Source organism: Crocodylus siamensis, chromosome 4 (genome assembly GCF_052110815.1).
Source record: "Crocodylus siamensis isolate JL-2025a chromosome 4, ASM5211081v1, whole genome shotgun sequence".
Lineage (NCBI taxonomy): Eukaryota > Metazoa > Chordata > Crocodylia > Crocodylidae > Crocodylus > Crocodylus siamensis.
In genome coordinates, this window is record NC_143398.1 from 136,196,550 (window position 1) to 136,221,587 (window position 25,038).

The following is a 25,038-nucleotide window of genomic DNA, read 5'->3' on the forward strand; positions in this document are numbered from 1 at the left end:
AAAACACCATTCAGTGTACCATGTCTACTAAACAAACATAGGGTGTACACACGCAAACTACAGCTGGAGCCAGTGGCATGATGACTTTTACTCTATGAACAGGCAGCAAGGGAGACATGGACAGAGAGAACTCAGCTTCTGAAACCATCTCAGTCGAAGCATAACTCCTGCACTCCCATACCAGCCCACAGCTGAGACCTTAAAGAAGTCAGGTCTAAATCAGTACATCCAAGCACCTGGTGTAATCCTCTGCAAAGGTGTGAAATGGGTGCAAGGTAATTGCTACCAAGCTGCTACCTTGCAGAGGAGGGGGTGGGGGGCAAGAGAGGAGAGCTCCATCTCTTTACTGCACTGCAAACCTCAATGCTTAGGGAATCACTAGTGATTTCCAAACACTGCTGATAAATACAACTCTTGCAGGTAACATCCAGCCTGACCTGAGTGAAAAACCAAGGCCTTCCAGCCTCCAGCTTATCATTCCCTGGTGCTTGCTCCTTGCCTTCCAGCCTAGGTGGCTCCACATCTGTTGGCCAAGACTACCCCTTGCAGACTGGGGCAGGAAGAGTGCCGTTTTTAGGCTATCAAACCCACATGCTTAGGATTGAAGTAACACTACCATCACTGCAGCCTTTCCCCACGCCTTGGGCACAGGTTGCACTAGCTTAATGGGGGGCAGACCCAGTTAGCCACAGGAGTCCCTTCTCATCACCCCAAGCCAGGCCTATTGCATGCACCCAAAGATGACCAGGGCTAACTACAAGCTTCCCGCAATAAGGGAGGCTGCTGGGGGCACATTAACTAATTCCGGGGGGGAGAAATAAACGAGAAAACAGGAGGGGAGGAGGAGGTTAATAACCGAGGGCAGCAAAATAAAGTAAGCCCCCACAGGGGCCGGAGGTCTGAGGGGGAGTCGAGCGCGGGAAGGGAGGCAGGGATGGGGCTGCAAGTGTGCTCCGCACGGTGAGGGCAGGAGCCGCTGGGCTGGGGGGTGCAGGGCTTGCCCCGGGGGCGCCAGCTTGCAGCGCCCTGCCCCAGCCTCAGGTGGCCTTGATGAGCCGCGGCGCTGCAGCCCGGGCGGGCGGGCGGGAAGCTGCGGCGGGGCAGCCCCGGGAGCATGGCTGGGCGGCCGGAGCAGCCCCCGGGCCCGGGTAAGCGGCGCGCTGCACCGGGAGTATCCCGGGCACGGCGCTGGGGCTCCCCGGTGCCCTGGCTGCGGCCGGTGGGGGGCTGCCCATGGAGCAGGGCAGGCCCAGGGCGCCTCAGGACAGCCGGGTTGATGTGGGCACCGCTCCCTGTCGTGCCCCTCCCCCCAAGCATTGCCACAGGCACTGGTGGTCCCGCGGGGATGCAGAAGGCGGTGGCTGGCAGGCCCCTGGAGACCAGGACTTGCCATCACCTTGGGATTGTAAGGTACAAAAACATGCTGCTGTGGCTCGTGGGTGTCTCTTGAAGGCTCAGATGAAGTGTAGTCGTATGCTTGCCTGGCAGGGGAAGATACCATGATTGGCACAGTGGCTTCCTAGTGGCACTGGGGAAGACCGCTCGCTCTGCAGGCATGGGATGGTACCCACATAGGTGATGCATAGTTAACCTTGGCTTTATGCCAACTTTATGGAAATGGGAGGCTCTTCCCAAGCTTGCTCCTGGGGTTTCATGGCTGAGAGCAAGCAAAATTTGGGGGCATCCAAACCTGAAGCCTCCGGGCTTTGACCTGCATGTAGGATGCCTGCCAAAGGATTTGGGAACATCTGAAGCCCAAGATGGGAGTGGAGGATGTTTGCTGGCAGCAGGGTCACTTACAGTTCTAGACTGACTCAGATTTGGATTTTGTTTTGGCTAATTTGGCTTGTTGTATGGAACATTTAAAAACAAAAAAAGTGTCTCTTGCATCTGCCCTCTCCTCTTTTCCAGCCTGGTTGGGTCTGGAGGATCCCGATCTTGGCCATGGGCTGAGTGCAAGGAGGCTCATGCAGCCAGCGCCTTTTGATACTGTGCTTCAGACCAGCCTCAAATATCTCCAGCATGTTCCTGCTCCTGCTTTGCAACAGGTGTTTGGGAAGGGCAGGAAGGGCTTGTTGAAGAGAAGGAAACAATGTTTCACACTCAAGCCCCTTTGGTAGGCCACCTGTTTGAAATCCTTGTGGGTAGAACATGCCCAAGACATCCACGCATCTTTCAGTGGATGTCTCTCAGTCTTCCTCTAGAAATGGACCAGTGTTTTGTTCTGCTGCACCTGTTGTGTCTTGTTCCCTGGCTCCTCTCACCAATAACAGCAGGCACCGGGGGAGAACACCAGTGTATTGTGGCTACCATAAAGGTTCACCTTTTTCCTCAAATGGTATTGTCAACATGGGTTCCTTGTTTACACCTGTAGTCCCCAGTGTATGTGTTTTTTGACCCTTCTCTGTAGGTTTGTGGGAAAGAGCTGCTGCTGACCCTCCTAATGGTACTCCAGGAAAGGAGGTTCTCCTAGGTGTCAGAGCACTGATGGAATCGTAGAAAATTAGTGTTGGAAGGGACCTCAGGAGGTCATCTAGTCCAACCCCCTGCTCGAAGCAGGACCAGCCCCAACTATATAATCCCAGCTATGGCTTTGTCTAGCTGCATCTTAAGAACCTCCAAGGAAGGAGATTCTACAGCTTCCCTGGGTAACCCATTCCAGTGCTTTACTACCCTCTTTGTAAGAGTTTTTCCTAATATCTAAACTAAGCTTCCCTTGCTGCAACTTGAGACCATTGCTCCTTGTTTTGTTATCTGCCATCACTGAGAACAGAATAGCTCCATCCTCTTTGGAACCACCCTTCAGGTAGTTGAAGGCTGCTACTGAATGCCCTGTCTTCTCTTCTGCAGACTAAATAAGCCCAGTTCCCTCAGCCTCACCTCAGAAGTTATGTGCCCCAGCCCTCTAAACACTTTAATTTCTCTTTGCTCTGCTCTCCAATTTGTCCACATTCTGTAGTAGGGGGCCCAAAACTGGACACAGGACTCCAGATGTGGCCTTACCAGAGCCAAATAGAGGGGAAGAATCAATTCCCTTAATCTGCTGGCAGTGCTCCTACTAATGCAGGCCAATATGCTGTTACCCCTTTTTGCAGCAAGGGTATACCATTGGCTTATCTTTAGCTTATTATCCACTGTAACACCCAAGTCATTTTCTGCAGGGTTGCTCCTTAGCCATTTGATCCCTTGCCTGTTCTGGTGCATAGGATTGTTCCATCTTAAGTGCAGGACTTTTCATTTGGCCTTATTGAGCCCTGGGGATGACTTGAGGCCAGGGAATAAACTCCCATGGAGGCAAGGACTATCTGCAGCATTGCCACCTTGTGCTCCAAGGGTAGTATGTACATACTTGGACCCGCCCTTTGTAACATAAACCTTTAATAGTTTATGGACAGAACTTTAAAGGCAGAACAAGAAATTCTACTCTGCCTGCAAGATTGATTGATTTATTTTTTTTGTCCCTGTGGAAAGGACAAGATAGAATGAACCACAGAGTAATGAATGTTAGTCATTTAATTTACTACACAGCTGTAACGTGCTCAGATTCAGGTTTCCCTTGCATGGGCTCTGCATGTGCAAATTTGCTCTTATGCAATGACCCTTTTTATACCAAAAATGCATTTATATGCAGGGTTAATTCACTTTTATGCAAGCGGTGTGGTGGAAGCCTGCAGTCAGCTGCTTTGTGCGCTGCATTGTGGGAGTGATGTGCACCAAAATATAGTCTCCTGCATGGATCTGTGCTCCTCACTCATTGTTTGTGATGCGTGTTTCAGTAGTTGGGATCCCCATTATGATAGTGCCCTGTGCTTGTGTATATTGTATGCTATGGTGAGAACCAAAAGTCTCTTGTAAAAGCGGTAGAAATGGGTCTGGGGTCAATACAATTGAGGTCTTGGAATGTATCTGTATTTGTTAAGTTATAAAGTGGGTTCCCTTTACGTAAACTTGAGTTATGTGCCGTTTTCCAGGAACACATGAATAGCATAAAGTGAGGGAAACCTGTACGGGAAACCTGTACTATGGAGATGATGGGGATTAAAAAAACCCCTAGCTTCTGGCTTGCTCAGTCTATATTCCCATTGGCTGTCTGACATGCACTGCCAGGGTATATTATTTCATCCTCAGTACCAGTGAGAGCTGTTAATATAATCCTATATGACCTGGGAAGGGGCTGGGTGAATAGTGAGGTGGCCAAGTCTGCAGATGACACAACATTATGTGAAGAAGTAGGATCTCTCAGTTGAGCCAAACGGGTAACAAAAAGGCAAATGAAATTCAGTGTTTTGCTAAGTGTGTATTAGCATATTCACACTTTGAATACCATATGCAGGGTGGTTCCCACACCATAATAATATAGAAACCGTAGAAAAGATATGAAAAAGGGCAAACAAGATGTTTGGGGATAAGGAGATGCTAGGCTATGACTTTTCAGCTTAGTAAAGAGATACTTAAGGGGAGAGGTATACAAGATCTTAAATAGTGCAGAGATAGTACAGAGGGATTTTTTTTTTTTTGGTTTACTAGTACTGTTTACAGGACTAGAACTAGGAGACATGCAATGAAAATCTGGGTAGTAGGTTTAAAATTAATAAGCTCTTTCTCACACTGAGTAGTCAACTTGTGGCCATAAGATGCTGTGGGGGGGCTGGTAGCTTAACCCAGGTCAAAAGGGGATTGAATCAGTTCTTGAAGGAAAGGTCTGTAAGTAGGTATGGAATACAGTAGATAGGGGGTGCAACCTCTGCATTACAACTTGCTAAACCTCCAAAAGCTGGAAGCTGCAATGGTAGAGGAGCAGGGAATAGAAAATTCTGGGCATGTCCTGTGCACCCCCCACCCAGCATCCACCCTCTATTGCTGTGTGACATGGGCCTATTTAATGTACGTGCAGATATGGACGTGAGCCCACATGGAAACTACTAACTTCCTTGGTTTCTAGAGGGGACCTGTATAACAGGATACAAGGCTTGACAGACCTATTGTCTGACCCAATAAATGACATTTAATTTCTTAGGTTCTTATAACCCCTTTACTGCTGTGTAACATGAGTTGTATGCAGCTGCAAGCTTCTTACCCATATCTTCATTCCACACAATACTTTTTTTTTTTTTCTTTAATTGTCTTGTGGAAAAATGAACTAGGTTCTTACAGACAAGTCTGGCATCTAGTCAAAGGGACCATGGTATTGTTCCCATCTAATAACATTGTTAGATTCCTACGCGTTTAAATAACAAAATGAAACAGGAAACAGATCTACTTTGGTCATGAAATTTATTTGTGTTTAGGACAGAGAAGACAGGCTCCAAAGAAGTGAGTTTTAGGTCACATTTTCTTGTTAGATAGCTAAATCTGAAATCTTAGCTAATCATCTGCAATCCAAACGGAGCAAAGTTGTTTGTTTGTCCCCCCCCGCCGCTTTCGTAGCCAGATAAAAGTGTACACATCTGAAGATGTGGATTTTGGTAAATATGTTCAATCTGTTTGTAAAACAAAGTGACTGTTTCTCAAGAATAGAAGTATATGATATAGGGTTCTCTCCGATCTTCTCTACTGAGACAATTGGCAGGCTATTTCAGCTGTACAAAGTCAGTATATAATAATGTCCCACCCATAGTTGCTGTTTCATTATGATACAAATTGCATATTTAATTATTTGATTTGATATCTTTTTTTCTGATGCATCTGTTGAACAATTGTCATTGCATAGTTTATACTTTTTTGGATACTGTTGCTCACCCTGAGCATTGGTCAGGCACTTCTGTATCCTTAACACTTTCACACTGATTAGCTCTCTCATTTCCGAGCTTGGATGTATATTTTATATTTAAGTGCTCTGACACTTTCAGGTGTGGAAACTAACAGAAATCTAACCTGCCTTTGGTTCTCTAAAGCTTGTTCAATTCCACTGGATTCTCCCTTCGGTTCAAGTGTTCTGTAAATAAAAACCTACTTAGTTAGAAATTGATGCTGTGCAACAGATAATTGCCTTTTCCAGGTAAGAAAGCTTGTCTACCTTTTATTTTTCTTGTTCAACTCCCCTTCTAAAATTACATTCAGTGTCTCAATATGTCTTTGTCATCATTTTTGTCTCATCTCTTTATTTATTATTTAATGGACCTTCTTTTTCTCTAATGCATTTATGAAACACTTTCTTCTGTTTCATCCCCAACCATATTGGTTTAAACAGTCCTTTCCTTGGTAGCATGCATTTTTTTTTTTCTTTTTGTTCTTGGATGTTTGAAATGTCTCTCCAGGCAGTTGCTTGTTCTTTGCAACAGCTTCCCAATGCCATCCTCGCTTTTTGTATTTTTGCCACAATGTTCTTTTAGGATTCTGCGAACTTCTTCAATGTTCATGGCTCTCATTATTTTCTTTCTTTCCCCCTGCAGTATTTTCCCTCTTCATATGAGCTTCCCTGTACAGTGCTTGCTTTCTCATGCTGCCCAGGTCCACCTGAATTAGGCAACAGGAGTTATATTAGGGTGAAGTTGGACATTACACTTAAACGGCTCGCCGGGCCATCCTATCTGGCCCACAGGGCCCCTAAACATTTAGAAAATTAACATATATCTGCCCCTGGCTGCCTGTCATGCGGCCCTTGGTGGCTTGCTGAAACTCAGTAAGCGGCCCTCTTCCTGAAATAATTGCCCACCCCGACTTAAACCATACTAACAGGCACTCAGAATGTGAGCATCCACACATTAAGCTCATTAAGTCATGCTAATTGCCTCTGAGCATCTCAGAGTTATGCCACAGTTATGCGAGGGTTAACTCTGGGCCATGTGACTTAGCTCCTGTTAAAATAACTTCATCCACAGAGATGAAATGAGCAATCTGTAGTCCTCAAGCATCCCAGCTATAACTGTAACATGTAACTTCGCCCTTATTGTGTATATTTTGCTTCACAGCAGTCAAGGAGACAGAGGGAAAACAAGAGGGGGAAGAGTCCTTGCTAAACACCGAGCACCTTGTAGACTCTGCCAGTGAGTGTGATGGAGGAGATAGCACGCAGCCTGCGTTCCACACTCTGATCATAAAAGATGGGTCTGAAAGTAGCCTTGAAACAGGAGAGAAGGCTGACCCTGTAAAGAAGGAAGAAGGAAATGGAAGCTATTGCATGGTGCAGGTTGCTCAGTCACCTGCCAGGCCCCAACTTGCCCTGGACTGTCAGCTTAACTTTACCACCATGTGTGGGCAGTTGCCCCCTTTCTTTGGTGACACTGGTTCTGTGCTTCCAGCCCCAGAAGATATGTTTGCCCAGGAGCTACCAAACCAGCCAGGGTGCCACAAACCAGCAGAGAAGTATTACCCTGACAAGATAGAAAAGGTGACCAAGAAAAAGAAAATTGTTGGCAACAGCGGAGCCAGCTCCAAGAAGGCAGCCAAAGTTGTATCAGGCAATCTCTACAGCCATGTGCAGTTCCCAGATGTGGACCCAAACCTGAGCCTCAGCAATGCCACCCGTAGATCAGCCAGATGTGCTGTATCCAGCACTGCATCTCAGGAGCTCCACAAGGCACCCGCAGTCCAGGAAACTGGAAGTGCCCAGGATGCAGTCAAGGAGAGAAAAGGGCCACCTGAGAATCCAGAAGTCCTGCCACCTGTCAGGAAGAAAACACGCACTTTCTACAGTACAGGTAGGTGCTGGGGAAACAGCTGGCAGATAATGACCTTTATGCTGGCTGTTGCACAGGTATTTCTGGGGAGATCTTGAGATGCGACTAGGAGACTGAGGATTGTGCTAGCTGCTGCTATTTGCACAGTAAGTTTTAATTTGCTGAATGCCCAGCAACATCTCTGTGAAGTAACCTGGATTGTTGCTACCTGCATTGTGCATAAAGTATTGTTAGCAATGCACTTCATTCCACTTTAGGAGGCTTTTATTTATTTTAATCTGCACAATCTTTTTATTTTAGTTGCCTTTTATATAATTTGTCAACTATTTTAACTCAGGTTTCTCTTTTATTCCCCTTTCTTTCTGTCCATATCTTGCTCTCTGCTTGTCTCATGCCACAATACTTCCTTTCCAGAGCAGCTAGAGGAGCTGGAGAAGATGTTCCAGGAAGACCATTACCCTGACAATGAGAAGAGGAAGGAGATTGCTGCTGTGATCGGTGTGACACCACAGCGCATCATGGTGAGTCTCTCATAGATAATAGGCAGTGCACTCAAACAAGGGGGGGGGGCAAGGAGAAGAGCTGTGTGTAGTGGGAGGGGGAAGCTCATAAAAAATGGATGGAGAATGCAGTTAGCAATGAGCAAAGAAGCGGGAAGCTAGGAAAGTGTCACAACCAAAGGGGATATCAAGGGGGTCTGCTGTTGACATATTCCTGTCCCTTAAGGTGATACTTGACGCTGTTGGAAGAAAGGATGCAGGTGAGAGCAGGCTTCTTTCTTAGCCTCTCTATCTTCCTACTGGAGATACTTGCAGGGTCAGTGCGGCTTTAGGGGAGACCTTCCTTCTGACAGGTCCTTCCCTGAAGGGCATCCATGCGGGGACTGGCTGTTAGAAATTGGCCCACTCTATCTCCTGAGAAGAGCCATCTGGCTACTGGCAGAGGGATGAGATGCTGGGACCAGATTCATGATTTGATTCTGGAGACAATTCCTGTTCGTGTCACAAAGGGCTTGGGAAGAAGGGACAGAAGATGTCCTCCCTGGATTTTCCTTTCTCTCCATCAGGTCTGGTTTCAGAACCGCAGAGCAAAGTGGAGGAAAATGGAGAAACTGACTGTAAAAGAGACCAAGAAATGCCCAGCACTAACAACAACTCTGTCAGCTCCAACAGGGTCAGGCACTTATGGGTGAGAGACCTCTCCACACCCTCCATTTCTCATGGCCAAGTACTTATGGATGGGACCTTTCCTTCCCCCCTGTCCTCTGTTCTCATGCCAACCCCAACTCTTACATCATATCAGCAAGGGAGAGATCTCTGCTCTGCTTTTCCTTCTTTTTCTGCCCACCGCCTGATAAGGATTTAGGGAGGGGATTGAAGTCTTATAGGGGCTCATTGGCTGGGAAGCAAAGGTGGATTACTCTGGTTCCAGAAGTCTGAATTCACTCTGGGTTTGTGTGAAGGGCTGTTCTCTGTTGACCCAGCTGTAAATGTTCAGGAGAAAAGGCAGGGGGAAGTAAAGGTGAATGAGAATGGAGTAAGGATTTTCTGAAGAGAGAAGGTGAGGGATGTTCCAAGAGTGGGTATTGTCATCTTCTGCCCTCAGTTCCATCATTACCTTTTTATGTCCTTTCCATCTACCTCCAGATCATCTCTTCTGCCTATGCCTCCACTGCCTAACATCATTCATGACCAGTCTGCCATGCTCAACATGGATACTACAGCTGAGACCAATCCTAGCATGCTCAGTGGGCAGACTGCTCCATTTGTCTCCTCCACAGGTGAGGCTCCTATTCACAGCATAATAACTGGTGCCTACAGGTCTCTGAACGCATCCTGGAGAAGGTTGTCCAGGTCCTCCCACTAGCCAGAATCTGTGAGCTGGATTTAGTATGCTCCTGTTGTGTTCCCCATCCAGGGAATTCACTGCTATGCTGGAGTGGCCCTGCCTTAGTGTGGACGATCCAGTTTTGTTTTCCCTATCCAGGCTGAAGTCTCAGTTAGGAGCACAAGATTTGGCCTGTAGCTATATAGGGAGATATGATCAGCCTCATTTCTTATTCCCACTAGGCTAGGGGTTAGATTCCACCACCACTGGTGGTATTCCCCTGAATGGTCACACATAGATTGCCCTGGGTGTTCACATTTCTAATAACAAATGTACACCCTGCATAGAGGCTGAGATGCTCACAGAAGGATAAAATGTGCAAAGAGATGTCTTGTGATAGTAGCATCTCTCTGAGATGCTGGGTCAAAGGACTACTTCCTTCAGTGCAGCTCTTTTTTGATACTTTAAACATCACCACATTTTTTTTTACTTGTCCACCTCCTTCATGTCCCCTAGAAGGGGCTTTGGCTCTTCTGTTGGCCCAAAACATTCACCATGCTCATATGATGGATCCCTAGGGGTGGAAGTGAATGGTAAGGCCTCCTTGTCTGTAATAAGCTTATTTAATGTTGATTGCAATGTTATAGGAAGCCAATAGGCTGTGCTGTGGGATCAGGTTTTTTTTTTGTCTGGGGTGCAGCTTGTCTTTGGAGAATCCTTGCAAATAGAGCAAGAAAAAAGACTTGTTACTGTGCATTCCCTGCCTTCAGGGCCTGTCTGTTTCATGAAGTCTGTTTCCAACAACACCTTTTCTGGTATGCAGTGTAGTTTTAAAATTTGCCAAAAGCAGTAAGTGTTCTGCCACTTCCAGAGAATGAGCTGTATTGTTTGGTTGTATTGTAAGCAAGCATTGTTGTTCCTGATATTCAGCATCGGTTATCCCCTTTTACTAATTTCACTTCCATATTTATACCCCCTTGCTAACTACAGTTAGGAACAACTGACTTGGGGGAGCAACAAAAACAGAGTAGCCCAATGGGAGAAGTTTGTGGGTTTTTTTAATGCATTGCAAACAATTTCTCCTTGACAACTGGAAAACAAGTAAGCAAAGCAAGAAGAAAGGGAATATTTTTGGCACAGAATAACTACTGGGGATGCAGAAAACCAAACTTAAAAAGGGTGTCAATCGGTCTGTACAAGTTTCAGAAACTTTTTTAGTTTATGAATCTGTATTATAGTAAGTAAATAAATAAATACATAAATAAAAAATGCTCCCTCATACAGTGCAGGCCTTTTGTCATATGACTGTATCTGTGAGAAGTGGTCCAGAGGTCAGGACTCTGAGTCTCAATGCTGTGATTCCACTTGTTGATTTGCACATTTCCTCATCTTGTTGCAGCACAGCAAACATTGCCATGCATTTAGAAAAATGTGATGTTTTCCAGAATGAGTCCTGCTCTTAATAAAATAATCTCAAAGTCCAAGAAGCTGAGAATATGGGCAATTATTCAAAGAAATTGAGCAGACAAAGCATACAGATGTGCCCATAATGATCTTCAGATGAACATAGGGAGGCACAGAAGTTTCACAGATGCATTATGTAGTCAAGAAAGGAAACCTCTCCCACAGAGACCAAACAGCCCAACCTTCATTCCATCTAACTGTAGCCACGTTGTCTAGTCTGCGTGCTTTCTCCCTTCTCAGAAACCTGAGGTACACCTCTTATCTTTCAGCATCGATTTCTCTCAGAAAATGCAGTAGTTGCAAAGTATTTTTTTTAAAAGAAAAATGTCCTGTTCATACTCTTCTTGTGCTGTATAGGACAGAAGGGGGGGCGGGGAGGGTTCTCAGTGGAGCCCCATACTTGAAACCCTTAAAAAAAAAGGACAGTAGAAAACAGATTGCCTTTTGGACTGAACCCTCAGCCACCTGAGTTGTCTGCTACTACCTCAGAACAGACTAAGTGGCTGAATATGCAGCATAGGGAAATGTTCAGCCCATTCCCTTTGAACTCTTGGTATGACAGGGCTCATGGGAGCAAAGAACATTGAGAACTGATTTTTGCCTTGTAAAATCAAGGGAGAGAAATGTAGGACCTAAAGGGACTTCCTGGGTCATCAGGTCTGGTCCTTGCCATTGCAGGTGCCAAATCTCCTTCAGAAATGTATCCAGCTGTATCTTAGAACTAGTTTGGCTTCTTGCCCTTCCTTTTCTGATAGGGAGGCTGTTCCAGAATCTGGCTGTTCTCTTGGCTAGAAATCTCCTCCTAATTTCCAGACTGAATTCACAGTCAGTTCGTCTTTCTTTGTTCTACCAGTTTTGTCCTTTAGCTTTAAATAGCTTATTTCCTTTCATGGTGCTTACTGTAACCCTAATGTACTCGTAGACAGCAGTTTGGAGAAAAGAATATTGAGAGAAATTTGATAATAGAGAGGGTGAAGGTGATCCTTTCCCTATGGTGATGTGGGATAGGATTAGGAACAATGGCCTCAAACTGCAGTAGAGGAAATTTAGGTTGGAGATTAGGAGGAACTTTCTCAATATGAGGGTGGTCAATCACTGGAACAGGCTACCCAGAGAGACTAGAATTGCCATCCCAGGAAACTTTCAAGAGCAGGTTAGACTGACACTTGGCTAGGATGGCTTAGTCAGGAGGCATCTGCCTTGAGCAGGGGGCTGGACTAGATGAACGTGTAAGGACTACTTCACAGCCAGGGCGGCTAGGATCTGGAACCAACTTCCAAGAGAAGTGGTGCTGGCTCCTACCCTGGGGGTCTTTAAGAGGAGGCTTGATGCCTACCTAGCTGGGATCATTTGAGCCCAGTTTTTTCTCCTGCCCAGGCAGGGGGTCAGACTCAAAGATCTACAAGGTCCCTTCCGACCCTACGTCTATGATTCTATGACCCTTTTGGGCCTACTTTCTTATGATCATATCCTTTCTCTGTTGTCCTGCTAAGCTAAATGAGACTAGCTCTTCTGGTCACCGTCATGCAAGAGGCAACCCGTTCTCCTGTTTATCATAATTTTCCTTCTTTGTACCTTGTTACAATTTGAGTATTACTATCATCATTATTAGTATTACTATTTTAACACAGCTGACTGGACTTGTATACAGAATTCCAGTTATGGACTCAGAAGTGCCTTGTACAATGGCATTTGTGGTTCCCTATCCCTATGAGACATCCCTTAATTGGTGCATCACGGAAGCACATCTGCCTTTTTAAAACTTGCAGTTAGTACACCCAGGACTTTTTTTCTTTGTCCATTTTTGTCCAGAAGTTTCTTGCTTATTAGCAGGAGTTTTTGTTGTTTAGTCCCTCAGTGGGTAATCTTGTGTTTGTTGGTAATACTAAATTTGGTTTTTGTTGGGGTTTTTTTGGCTTGAAGGATGCATCTCTTCCCATAGAAGATCCTCACTATTGATGATGCCTCCCATCTTTGTGTTGCCATCAGATTCCATCTGCAAGCTCATTAGTGTGTAAAGGTCATAAATAAAAAATATTAAACAAAATCATTCCTAAAACTATTTCTTGAAGTTCACTAGTTATCTCTCTCCAATCTGAAACTTCCCTTTTCAACACCATCCATTTTTGTCTCTGGTAGCCAGTTTTGCTACTAAAGCCCATAACTTCTTCAGCTCAGCTCCACATGAAATATTATGTGACACCATATGAAATGCTCTCCTGAAGTCCAGAGAGACAAAATGAACTCTTCTCCTTATTCTTTATCTTGTTTAAAGAAAAAGCTCAGAGATTAGCCTGGCACAGTTTATCTTTGGTAAATGCATATTCTTTTTCATCCCTTTTTCTGTTTTCTTCCATGTCTCTAATAATCCTTTCATTCAAAATCTGTTCTAAAGCTTTGCATATTCTTGAAGTCAAATCAGTGGTCCTGGGGTTGCCCAGATGACTTTTTGTTCCTTACTTTTTAAATATAAGTACCACATTTGCTGTTCTCCCACCATATAATTCCATCCACCACTTTTCAGACTTGTATTAAATACCCAGTAATGGATCAGCTTTTCATGAGTCTTTCTCTTTTTTTTCCATATCCTGTGACAGGAAGTCCCCAGTCCTGTCTGACTTGAGCACAGTTTTGCTTCTACTTTGCTTGTGGTACTTTTCATTTCCATATTCTCCTTCCTGTTGTCCACCTTGCCTTTGCTGACATGGTTAACATTGTCTTTACTGAAAACTAAGACACAGTATTCATTTAGCTTTTGGGCCATACCTAGATTATCCTTAATTTCATTCTCCATCACCACTGCATAGTGGTCCTGTTTCTTTTTCTTTGGGACAGGTTCTATTTTACCTATTCACAATATAAATGGAGTTGGGTGCCTAAATACAATTCTATCCCACCCTGTTCTACTTCTGAAAATCAGTTATTGCACCTACTTTATTAAACACCATTATCTCACACTTTAAAATTGAGTTGCAAGCAGCAAGGTGGATGAGGACCTACTAGCCTTTTACATTAACTGTTTTTCAGGTACTTGAACAGGGTGGAATAGAATTGCACTTAGATGCCTAAACCCACTTACATGCCTAATAGATTAAACAATCGGACCCTCGTTCTTTTTCTGTTATGTACCTGAAGAACCTAAAGACATGACTGAATGCACTCAAAAAACAGATCTTTTTGGGAAGAAAGTACTATTTTTAGTTTTCATAAAAGAGCCATGCTTTGATAATATACACATCAGTTTGTGTGTGCATGTCTGTGTGTTTACTAAACCAGCAGCAGAGTTCACTGTAGTGATAAGAAGAGAACCCAAGATAGAAGTCACATGGTTCAGCCTCCTGCTGAAGGTAACTTTTTCCTCAAAATTGGATTACATTAAAACATATAAAGCCATTAATTGGGTCATTAGAAAATGTATAAAAAAGTTAGTTTTGAAGATATAATGAAAAACTTGTATAGGGTGGAGTCTGTTATACTGGAAGTAAGTGAAAGGATTGATTAAGAGTGCCAAAGTCAATAACTTGAAAACCGAACATGAGTACCTAGAACAAAGAACAGGCTTTGTGGAAACCTCACATAGTCAGTGACAAATGCTAACAAAGTTATCTAATAGGTGATAATTGTTAACTTGAGCCAGTAGAAATTTCAGTCCAAGCATGCTGTATTTGCCTCTCTGGAAACAGGGTTGGATACATGTATGCTTGTGTGCCTGAATTTTGTGATTGGGTGTGTAAACTAGGAACTTGCTTCTAAGGATCTTGCTGAACCTAACAATTGGCATGCATGAATGCCTAACTATTGTGATCCTGCTGGCAAATTAGGCTTGTACATGGCCTCAAGCTTCTAGTAGTTTAATTGCTTGCCACTAAGCAAAGAGAAGAAACATTTAAATCTGCCCATCTTTCCCTCTTGGGCCGATAACACAATGTTTGTTTCTAAAATGAAACTTTTGCCAAGTCCACAGCAGAAGAAAACTTTCTGGATCCTGCAGGATTCTACATATATGTTACAAGATATGACCTTGGGCTTGATCCTGAAGCCCAGCAAGGTTGCCCAAGGAGGGGATAATAAAGTAGTTAGAAATGTGGTGGATTTGGGTGGGTCCTTACATTTCACAATGCATCAGAGCAGAATCGAAAGGATGGAGTTCTGTGCTGGATATGCCTGCGGGTTTGTTGCAGGTAGGTCTTGCTTGACCAATCTCATTTCCTTTTATGACCAGGTGACCTATCACCTGGCCAAGGGGGAAGAGGCTGATGTCATATATCTTGACCTTTTTTTAAAAAGCCTTTATTCTGGTATCCCACGATCACCTCTTGGCAAAACTGGCTAACAGCAGCCTCGACCTCACCATGATCCACTGGCTGGAGAACTGGCTCCATGGTTGGACCCAGAGGGTAGTGATTGACAGAAGCCAATTGTCTTGGTGTGCAGTCATTAGTGGGGTCCCTCAAGGCTCTGTCCTAGGGCCCATACTGTTTAACATCTTCAGCAATGGATGTGGACATTGGTGTCAGAAGCCAACTGGCCAAGTTTGCTGATGACACCAAACTCTGGAGTAAAGCATCCACACCTGAGGACAGGAGGGTGATCTAGGCAGATCTTGACAGGCTCATGAAATAGGTGGATGAGAACCTGATGGTGTTCAACACTGAAAAATGCAAGGTTCTCCACCATGGGAGGAAATACCTGCAGCATCCTTATAGGCTCGGCAGTGCTACTCTGGTTAGCACTACAGAGGAAAGGGACTTGGGTCATGAGCATGAGCCTTCAACATGATGCTGCAGCTAGTAAAGCGAGCAAAACACTGACTTGCATCCATAGACGCTTCTCAAACAAATCCCAGGACATCATTCTCCCATTGTACTTGGCCTTGGTGAGGCCACAGCTGGAGTACTGTGTCCAGTTTTGGGCTCCACAATTCAAAAAGGATGTGGAGAAGCTGGAGAGGGTGCAGAAAAGAGCCGTGTGCATGATCAGAGGTCAGGAAAATAGACCTTATGATGAGAGGCTGAGAGCCATGGGACTCTTCAGCCTAGAAAAGCACAGACTTGGGGGTGATCTGGTGCCACCTATAAGTTTTATCAGGGGTGTTCATCAGGATCTGAGAGAACATCTGTTCACCAGAGCACCCCAAGGGATGACAAGATTGAACAGTCACAAACTCTGCTGTGACTGATTCAGGCTGGACATAAGGAAGAACTTCTTTACTATCTGAGCCCCCAAGGTCTGGAATAGACTGCCACCTGAGGCAGTTCAACCATCCACTTTGAATGCCTTCAGGACCCATTTGGATGCCTATTTTGCTTTCTATATGACCCAAGCTCATTTTTCTTTTTTTTTCTTCACAGTCTCTTCAGTTACTGGAGTGGTGGCGCCTTATGAAACAGTCCAAACAAAAGCTCTATCCCAAGGGAGCTTCAGTTCCAGCAGGATGGAGTGCTTTCCCACAATTCTCAGCCCACCACCTATTCGCAGGGCCAGTCTCCCTCTCAGTCTGACCTTCAATCCAAGCAATCATATTGTTCCTTTGATGCTGGACACTCCCAAGAGTGAATGCAGCCCCTCCAGCCAAAAAAACAGTTCCAGGGAGGCCTTCACTTACAGCTTCCAGAGTCAAGGGTATAGCAGATAAAAAGCCCTTCAAGAGAGGGGAAGAGCAAAAGCTACAGCCTGGCCTGGGGAGTAGGCAACTAGATGTGGGGGCAGGAAAGTGTTTAGGTAAACAGAACTAGAATTGGGTGTGTACACACCAAAAAGAGTGTGGGGCCTTGAGAATAAAAGAAAGGGAGATTCTTTCAGAGGGTCCAAATGACATGGTGAATGGTGGGACGTGGAGTGGAGGGGCCTAAATATTGGAAAAGGGGTATCTCTCAGGAGAGCTCAGTTGAAGTCATAGATATATGTGGGAAAGGAGAGATCTCTAATTAGAGAAAAGCAATCCTTAAAGGAGGATGCAATGTGGATGGGAGTACATATGAAGGAGGCCAAGGGGGAGGGGGACTAGGAAAAAAAGCAGCAGCAGTTGCCACTTCCTTGCCAGTGTACCCCCTGTCTCAACTCCATCTCTGCTCATGGGTCACCATCTGCTCTTGCCCTGTGCCTGGGAGTTGGAAAGCCTCGGTAGATATCAGCTGGCCTTTGGGGTGTCAGGAGAAGATTTGACTCTTCTCTAGTTTAGATAGCTTTAACAGGCCACTTTGCTTTAATTTGTGACTCATTTTCTTTTTGTCTTCTGCAGGGTCAACTCCCCATCATCCTGCAGCTACCTTGACCAGATGGAGCCCAGAGCCAACCTGGAGACCCCATACTACCAGTACAGTAACCAGTCTGGAAATTATCCGCTGCCCCAGTATCCCCAGCAGCACCAGGTCTCCCAGTACCACCACTTTCCGGTCCACCTAGCCAGTGACATGCTTCCCAGTGTCCGCCTCATGTCAGCTACACCTAGCGAGTCCAATCCAACTTTCTTCAACTTGGCTGGCAGTGGTGGGATTGTGACCTATGGTGCAGCAGGTGTCCCCCGAGGGTATCTGCAGAACCATGTAGGGGAACAGTTCCTTTTACAGCAGCCAGGAGGGAGCTCAGGTGAGATTCCTTAAATCTATGGGTCTTCCACTCATCCTAAAGTTCTGGGGTAGCTGAGGGCTTTCCTGAAGGGCCTGAATGTGTAATGATTCAATGGATGACCACTAAAGGGAAAAGAAGGAAGTGAAACCACTGTGCCTTGACAGCTTATCTTCCCACCCTCTTCTCATCCCCATTGTGCTTTTGTCCTGAATTATGATTAAATTTGCTCCAAATGTTGTGAATTCTTAGGGCCTGTCCCCATGAGTGGAAATGCGTGTTCCCCAGGAGCAGCACATATTTGTGCTGCTGCTAGTTTTCCCTGGGGACTGTCCCTGAATGTGCACTCTGGCTTGTTACAAACTGCCTTAGGTGGGGTAGGGAAGACTGGGGCCAGCACCTGGGCTGGCACCAGCAGCCTTACCTGCGGCCCTGGTGGCCTCCCAGGGCTCCAGCAGCAGCAATCCAGGCATGCAGAGCCTGGGCACCAGCCGGAGCATTGCTCTGGCCAGCCAGGCTCTAGTTTTGGACAGAGTACACTGCATCTATGTGCACCACGCTGCTTGTTTCTGGCATGGTTTTTTGATACTGGGATTTCCTGGCATCAAAAACCCCACACTGCGCTGCAAATTAGCAGTGTGGTGAATGCCTGCATGTGTGGTTTGCAGCGCAAATTGCATGCGTACACTCATCTGAACATGCCTTTTTAGGGTGCATCTCTTAAAGTGCCCTGTGCCTCTAAGGTGGTGATTCTTAACTAGGGTGCCATGAGAACCTTTTAAGGGTGCCATGAGGTGTCATGCAATATTAGCACTCTTAGGTGTGCAGGGAACAGGAAGCTACACAGGAAGAACTTTCTGACCATGGGGGTGATCAAGCATTGAAATAGGCTAGTTAGAGAAGTTGTGGAATCTCCATCCATGGAAATTTTTAACAGTAGGTTGGCTGGGATGATTTAGAGAGGGAGGATCCTGAGCAGGGGCCTGGACTAGATGGCCTCATGAGGTCCCTTCCAGTACTTTCCTAGGATCCTGTAGAATCCATGGTGTTAAAAACATTCTGATTTTCCTTGGTGTTTCTGAGTTCTTTGGAACAGAATTGCTCTTACTTTTTGCTTTTTAACTACAATGAAAAAGAAAGTGAAGGCAAACAGCTGGCATTTTCCAAGGGGTACCTTGTATCTAATGAAGGGTGCCTTGGGTTTAGGCGGGTTGAAAACCATTGCTGTAAGGGAACAAAATACCTTGGAGCAGTTTAGAGGCAGTTTGGTAGCCAGATGCTACAATGCATGGTTAGCAGGAGGACATCCAAGAAAACAGGTTCCCAATGCTGCTGGGCCATCCTTTAGGGCTGTGTGAAGCTTTGGTAGCTGATTCAGTTCAGAAGAGATTTTGGCCTGATTTTCGGGGACCGAGTCTCCCAGTCTGAATCAGGAGACCAATAAAAGCTCCAAATAGATTCGAAGAAGCTTGGAAAAGATTTGGCTGCTTCAGAGATTCGGCCGTAGACTAAACAGGCAACTGACAGCTGCCCTCAGCTGGTAAGTCTGGGGAGGGAAGGGGGGTGGGGGGATGCAGGGATTGGGGCTGGGGCTGGGACAAGTTGCCCGGCGGGGGGGTGCGGGGATTCAGGTGTGGCAGCGCTGGAAGCAGGGGCTATCCCCTGCTGCTGCCCAGAGCAAGCCTCTCCTGCATTGCAGCCCCCCACTTCCATGCTGGCTGGGCAAGTGGCAGCAAGGCAGAGCCCCCACGGCCATGGGAGAAGCCTCCATGGCTGCCCTGCCCTGCCCTATCTCCCACCCGGCCCAGCCTCTGGACACTTTTTTTGTTTTTGTTTTTTGTGTTTTAAAAAGCCCCACACTCACTGTCTCTGGCAGAGGTGATCTGAGGGCTCGTGGCAGAGCACCCCTGTGCAATGCAGGCCAGTGGATATCGCCCTGGCAACTGGTGTGGCAGCTGTCACACTGCATGGGTGCAGCGTGGCTCGCCAGGGTGCTGCATGCTGTCTGGGAGCTGGGGTGGCTCCACGTGTTAGCTAGAGCCTGACACTGCTCAGCCCCAGCTCCCAGACAGCACGCAGTGCCCTGCTGAGCTGTGCTGCACCCACGCCATGGGGTAGTTGCCAAGTGGGAGGTGTGTGATCCCCACTACCCCACGTTGCACAGGGGGGCTCTGCCACAAGCGCCCAGAGGCCCCATTCACCACTGCTGCAGCTGGTGAGCGCAGGGCTTTGTATTTTTTTTTTTTTTTTTCTTTTTCTAAGTGCTGGGACTAGGCTGGGGACAGGCAGAGAGGCCATGGGGGGGCTTCTCCCACCGCTTCCCTGGCCTATCTGAATGACTGAATCTTCTTCCAAAGTTGTTTCAGTCCAATCAATTCGGGACAGTGATCCGAATCTCCAGATTGAATCACTGTCCTCCGAATCGGCCGAATCCAAATCGAATACTTCCCTATTAGCACAGGCCTACCATCTTTGAAGGCAGTTTAAAAATTGTATGTGATATGGGACTTGGAGAATGAGATGCTTGTAGGCAGGGACTGTCTAGTGGTTAGCATACAGAATTAGGATTTGTCTCCTGCCCCAGCTCTGGTCCTGACTTACTTCATGACTTGGAGTACGACTATACTTGGTTTCATCTGAAAAGCAACGTAGGGTGCTTCTCTGTTTGGCTTGTGTCAGTAATTTCTATATCCATGGTAGGCAGTTTGCATGTTTAAAAGAATAAAAGATATTTACTCTTCTAACTGCCTGCCTTGCAAAGTCACCTGTGGTCCAAAGGTCAGGCCAGGCTCTTACTGCTTTCTACATCACTGGCAGTAATAAAGAGTTTTCAGGCCAAATTCTGACCACATTGAGACACCCATGCAGTCTTACTGCTCTCAGTGGGCTCATACTGTGATAAGCAATTAACTTCTATTTCAGCAAGTGAGCAACTCCATATCACGTATGTGCATAAATCAAAATATGTGCATAAGTGTTTGCAGAACACAGAAGGGGCCAGAGAGATGACTATGGAGGGGATTTGATAATGGTCTTCAAATACCTGAAGGGTGATTACAGAGAGGATGGAGATGGATTTTTCTCCATGACTGTAGGGGACAAGGCTAGGACCAATGGCCTCAGCAAAATTTAAGCAGGGGAAATTTAGGTTAGAGATTAGGGGAACATTCTGACTATGGGGCGATCAAGTTTTGGAACAGGCTGCCTAGAGAGGTTTCTTGGAAGTTTTCCAAGAGCAGACAGACACTTGGCTGGGATGATTTAGTCAGATATGATTCTGCTTTGAGCTGGGGGCTGCACTAGATGATCTCCTGAGATCTTTCCAGCCCTACTTCCGTATGATCCATAATAAACAGTTCTACTATTAATGCACAGGGAGGCTTAGACTCATGGTTCTCTGCAGGGCAGACAGGATTGAAAGCAGTAGCATATATTTTTGTCACTGGTTTGGCTGAATACACCCAGGAAGTAGGTCTCTAACTTATTGGTTAATTGCTGTGTCTAACAGTTATGTTCCCATGCACTGAGCACACCTTAATTGTAATTCTAAAAATGCTCCCTTATTTAGTTTGGACTTTTCAGATATGTCTGTGTGATGCAATGCTACATTGTGTTGCAATGCAGCTTAGAATGAGAAGGTGTATCTACATAGTGCAGTGCAGTGTCATGCAGAGATGCTGTACTGATAGAGCTCAATGCTGTCCCCAAGCTAATTAGCCCTGTTTGTCAGGGTACAGTGCCAGGCTAATGTGGCTGTACTGCTTCTGCTCTGATAGTGTGCCTCAGTGCTGCATTGTGCCATGCAGACATATGTGCCATGTAGACATATATTCTGTCTTGCAGGGGTGTTGTGAGGCTAATCAATTGTTCACCTTACCAGTTATTCAGCTAATCAGTGCTCATCTGGAATACTGTGTCCCGTTTTGGACACCACGCTCCAAGAAGTATATGGATACATTGGAAAGAGTCTGGCACAGAGTGACAAAACTTATTAGAGGCCTGGAAAACACAGCATATAAGGAAAAGCTGAAAGAACTAGGGTTATTTAGTCTGGAGAAGAGAAGACCGAGAGGAGATTTGGTCAGTTTTCCAATACCTGAAAGGAGATTACAAAAAGGGTAGAAAGTTTTCTCTGTGGCCACATGGGACAAGGATAGGAGCCATGGACTCAAGGTGTGTCGGAGGTAGTTTAGGTTGGGAATTAGGAAGAACTTTCTGAGTCTAAGAATGACTGACTGAGCCAGCTAGTAAAGTTGTTGTGGAATCTCCATTCCTGGAAATTTTCAAGACTAGATTACACAGAACTTGGCTGGGATGGTGTAGTGAGGGGTGATCCTGCCCTGAGCAAGAGACTGGACTAGATGACCTCATTAGGTACCTTCTAGCCCTACTTTCCTAGTATCCTATTGATGGTTAAAGCTTTAAAATTCTCAGATGAAAGATGTTACCAGAGTACAAATATATATCTCCTCACTTTCCTTGTCTCTGTCCCTCCCTCTTTTTCTGCTGTCTCTCCAGGAGGTATCTCAGCCTACCAGGCCATCTCTTGGAATGACTACTACATGCAGGGCCCCCCTTTCTCCAGTCAGCTGTGCTCACAAGTCCCATTTTCCAGCATGGCAGGAGGAACTTATGCTACAGAGCAGGTTCCTTACACTCAGACCTCAAGCATGCAGCCAGCTCCCTGTTTTCTCCAGATGCCCAATGGAGCATCAGGATCTATGGTATTTACTGGAAAAGAAAAGGCACCAGCAACACCTGACCAGACTTCATATCAAAACCACCTAGCACAACCAGAACTGCCAACCCCAGCTGAGAGAGAGGACTCAAATATTGACAGCAGCAGCAGTAGCCCCAAACAAGAGGAATGTGCTCCTGGTAAGTGAAAGGCCGTATGGACTTTGTGGTGGAGCTGAGGGATGAAGAAACTAGATTGGGTTCTGAGATGAGAGGTATCGTAGGAGGTAGTGATGGACAATCACTTCTGGGCTGCTGTCCAGACTGGTTCTCGGTCTCATCAGAGAGATATGTGCACTTGCTCTTGGGGCTTTAGGTATGGAGTACCTGATGTGAAATTGGTCCCATGGAATTTAGAGATCAGCTTTGTGTTTAAGATGGGTAGCACTTGGCATTTCCTTTTGGATTAGGTTATAAGACTGAGTTTGGGAAGCTAAGGTAAGAAGCTTTTATAGGAGAGATCCCACAGTCAGGGCTCTCAAATTTGTGTGTTTTTAGAGATTACTTTTCGTATCCTGCAATCAGCTCAATCCCTAGAACGGGTTCAGAGGCAGATAACTGGGGAAAATGACAGGGCTTAATCTTTTCAATAGCGTCTCTCCTATTGGAGCTGGTTCCTTCTGGGCCATCTTCCTTAAGCAAAGTCTCCACTAGGCAGAGAGTATTAGAGGAAAAAGGTGTTTGTGTTTGTGGGTTTTTTTTCCCTCTTCTCTCTTTTTTTTTTTTAATTTCTCTCTTTCAGATACTTTTAAGTTTTTAAAAAAGAGAAGATGACTCTCTTAGATCATCACCCCCACCCCTAAAAAACTACCCCCAAAAACCCACCACTGGGAGAAAATGTCTAAAATGTTTTTACAAAAGTTTGAAAAGTTTATTTTGGTTTTATTTTAATTTTATCATTTTGGAATTCTGTCAGTATTGAAATTTGAAACATTTGGGCCAGCTCTTACCCCTGGGTAGCTTCTCTACATGGTGTCCTGGGATCACCTTTCTCTGTTTCTTTCAGATGTCAAAGATGAAACTAAAGACTGACTCTGAGGAAAAAAAAAGAGAGGAGAAAAGTATATTGTTTATTATTAATATTTAAACTCTGCAAAGTGTGAGAGAGAAAAGAAGAATTAATATTTTCAAGGGAAGTGCATTTTTTTATTGGTTTGCTTTTTGTTTGGTGACTATTCTTGTTTTCCTGCTGAGAAAAGAAGCATGGAAGTTTCAGTCAGTAAAATCTCCTGGTCTGTGGTTTTTGCAAATCTCCTGACTTCGTCATCCTTGCAAAATCAAACCTTGCTGAGCACTAGAAGGATAATGAGGATTCTGGGGATGGAGCCAATTCTGGAAAAAGATACCAAGGGTGGCTGGAAAGCAGGGTCCTGTAGTGTTTGTTTCTGCACCTTTTTAAAAAAAAAAAAAAAAAGAAAAAAAAGTCTGAGAACTACTGAAAATATACCATGTGATTCTAGAGCAGGTACATTTCAGAAGATAAGAATAGATCAGTTACAGGTAGGGAGCCCTAGGGAGAAGTAGGCATAAACAGTGTGGGAGGACTAACATCAGCAGTTTGATCCCATTTCATGGGTTCCAGGCAATATAAAAGGTAGCGGTGGGGGGCAGAACACTCCAGTGGGGGTTCAGTGTATACTTACCTATTCCCACATATTCATATCCACAACATATGCCATTTATAGAATAAGGAAATCAAGTTTGTAACCAGATCCCCCTGTGAAATTGGCATGGATTTGAATGTCTAAAACTAGATCTGTAACGTGGACAGGGTTTTTTGTTTTTTTTTTAAATGGATGACACTTTCCTTGTACAAAATACACAGGTCTGATCCAACAGCTTATTCTTGAGAGAAGATAAATGTGACCAAAAGGTCACCTTCTTGATTCTCTTGCATATTGCCAGTAGGTGGTGAGGAAAGTCTGAACTGATAAATATATACTTGTATACTGTCAAGCTGTGGCTTAATTTAATCTCTGGTCAAGTGTCCTATAGCATTACTTTTTCCCCAGGACCTGCAGGTCCTATTCTAGGAGTATTTAGGTGCATCATCCAATGGAGCAAAGCAGTCCTCGTGAGCCACAGATTCTGATGAAGGTGAGGATAAGTCCTATGCAAACTCTTTGAATTAACTTCTCATGTGGATAAGAAGACGGCAGAAGAAATGGAGAAACGATGAATGGGCTGCTGCATGTACCATGAGTAGTGATCTTCTATGTGACTGTCTACCTTCTGTGTGCTGTATCCTGGCCTGAAGGTGACAGAAGTGCATGGTACAGTAGCAGTGTCCTTTTGAGTAAAGAGCATGCTGTCAGCCAAGCCAAAGATGGCAGAAAGTGTGTCAATAGGAAGAAGCAATCTGTAGTTCTGAGACCCTCGGGGAGTTTCATCTTGGAGCTTTTTGTCTAATTTGTCTGCAGCCAAGGAGTAAGGGTGGCTATATTCTGTCAAGTGGCCTGATATCAGTGTTGAAGATAGGTAAACTGATGCATCTTGTGAAACTGTTAGAGCATTTGAGCAGGAATCTCTCTGGCCTGGCTATAAGGAATGCTTCTCCACACATGCTGTATCAGAATTCACTAGAAACTGTTGCAGCAGACTCTCTTAAAGTTTTCATTTCAGGGAGCAAACTTTTCTAACTACCGTGATTGGTAGCAGGGAGAGTGAGCCCAGTGCAGCCAATCTGAGATTGATATCTCAAAAGTGTGAAAGGTAGTCTTCATTGCAATTAGTTGTTAGCTCTGAAACCTCCTAATAACTCTTTTTGACCCTGTGCTTGTTTTCAGCTTGGTTTGAATCTGTATGCCAGACCCTCCCAGTGAAA

At 45.3% G+C, this 25,038-nt stretch overlaps 1 protein-coding gene across 1 annotated transcript; it reads left to right on the forward strand.

The window, feature by feature from the left end:
* The first annotated feature begins 934 nt into the window (after positions 1-934).
* Positions 935-23,353, forward strand: NOBOX (NOBOX oogenesis homeobox). Its single transcript, XM_090041616.1, has 10 exons — positions 935-946; positions 1,070-1,148; positions 6,912-7,640; positions 8,034-8,140; positions 8,686-8,807; positions 9,266-9,399; positions 16,262-16,532; positions 17,152-17,498; positions 21,996-22,355; positions 23,221-23,353. Exons 1-10 carry the CDS (start codon positions 935-937, stop codon positions 23,244-23,246), a joined length of 2,187 nt encoding a protein of 728 aa, XP_089897742.1. The 3' UTR covers positions 23,247-23,353.
* The last annotated feature ends 1,685 nt before the right edge of the window (positions 23,354-25,038 follow it).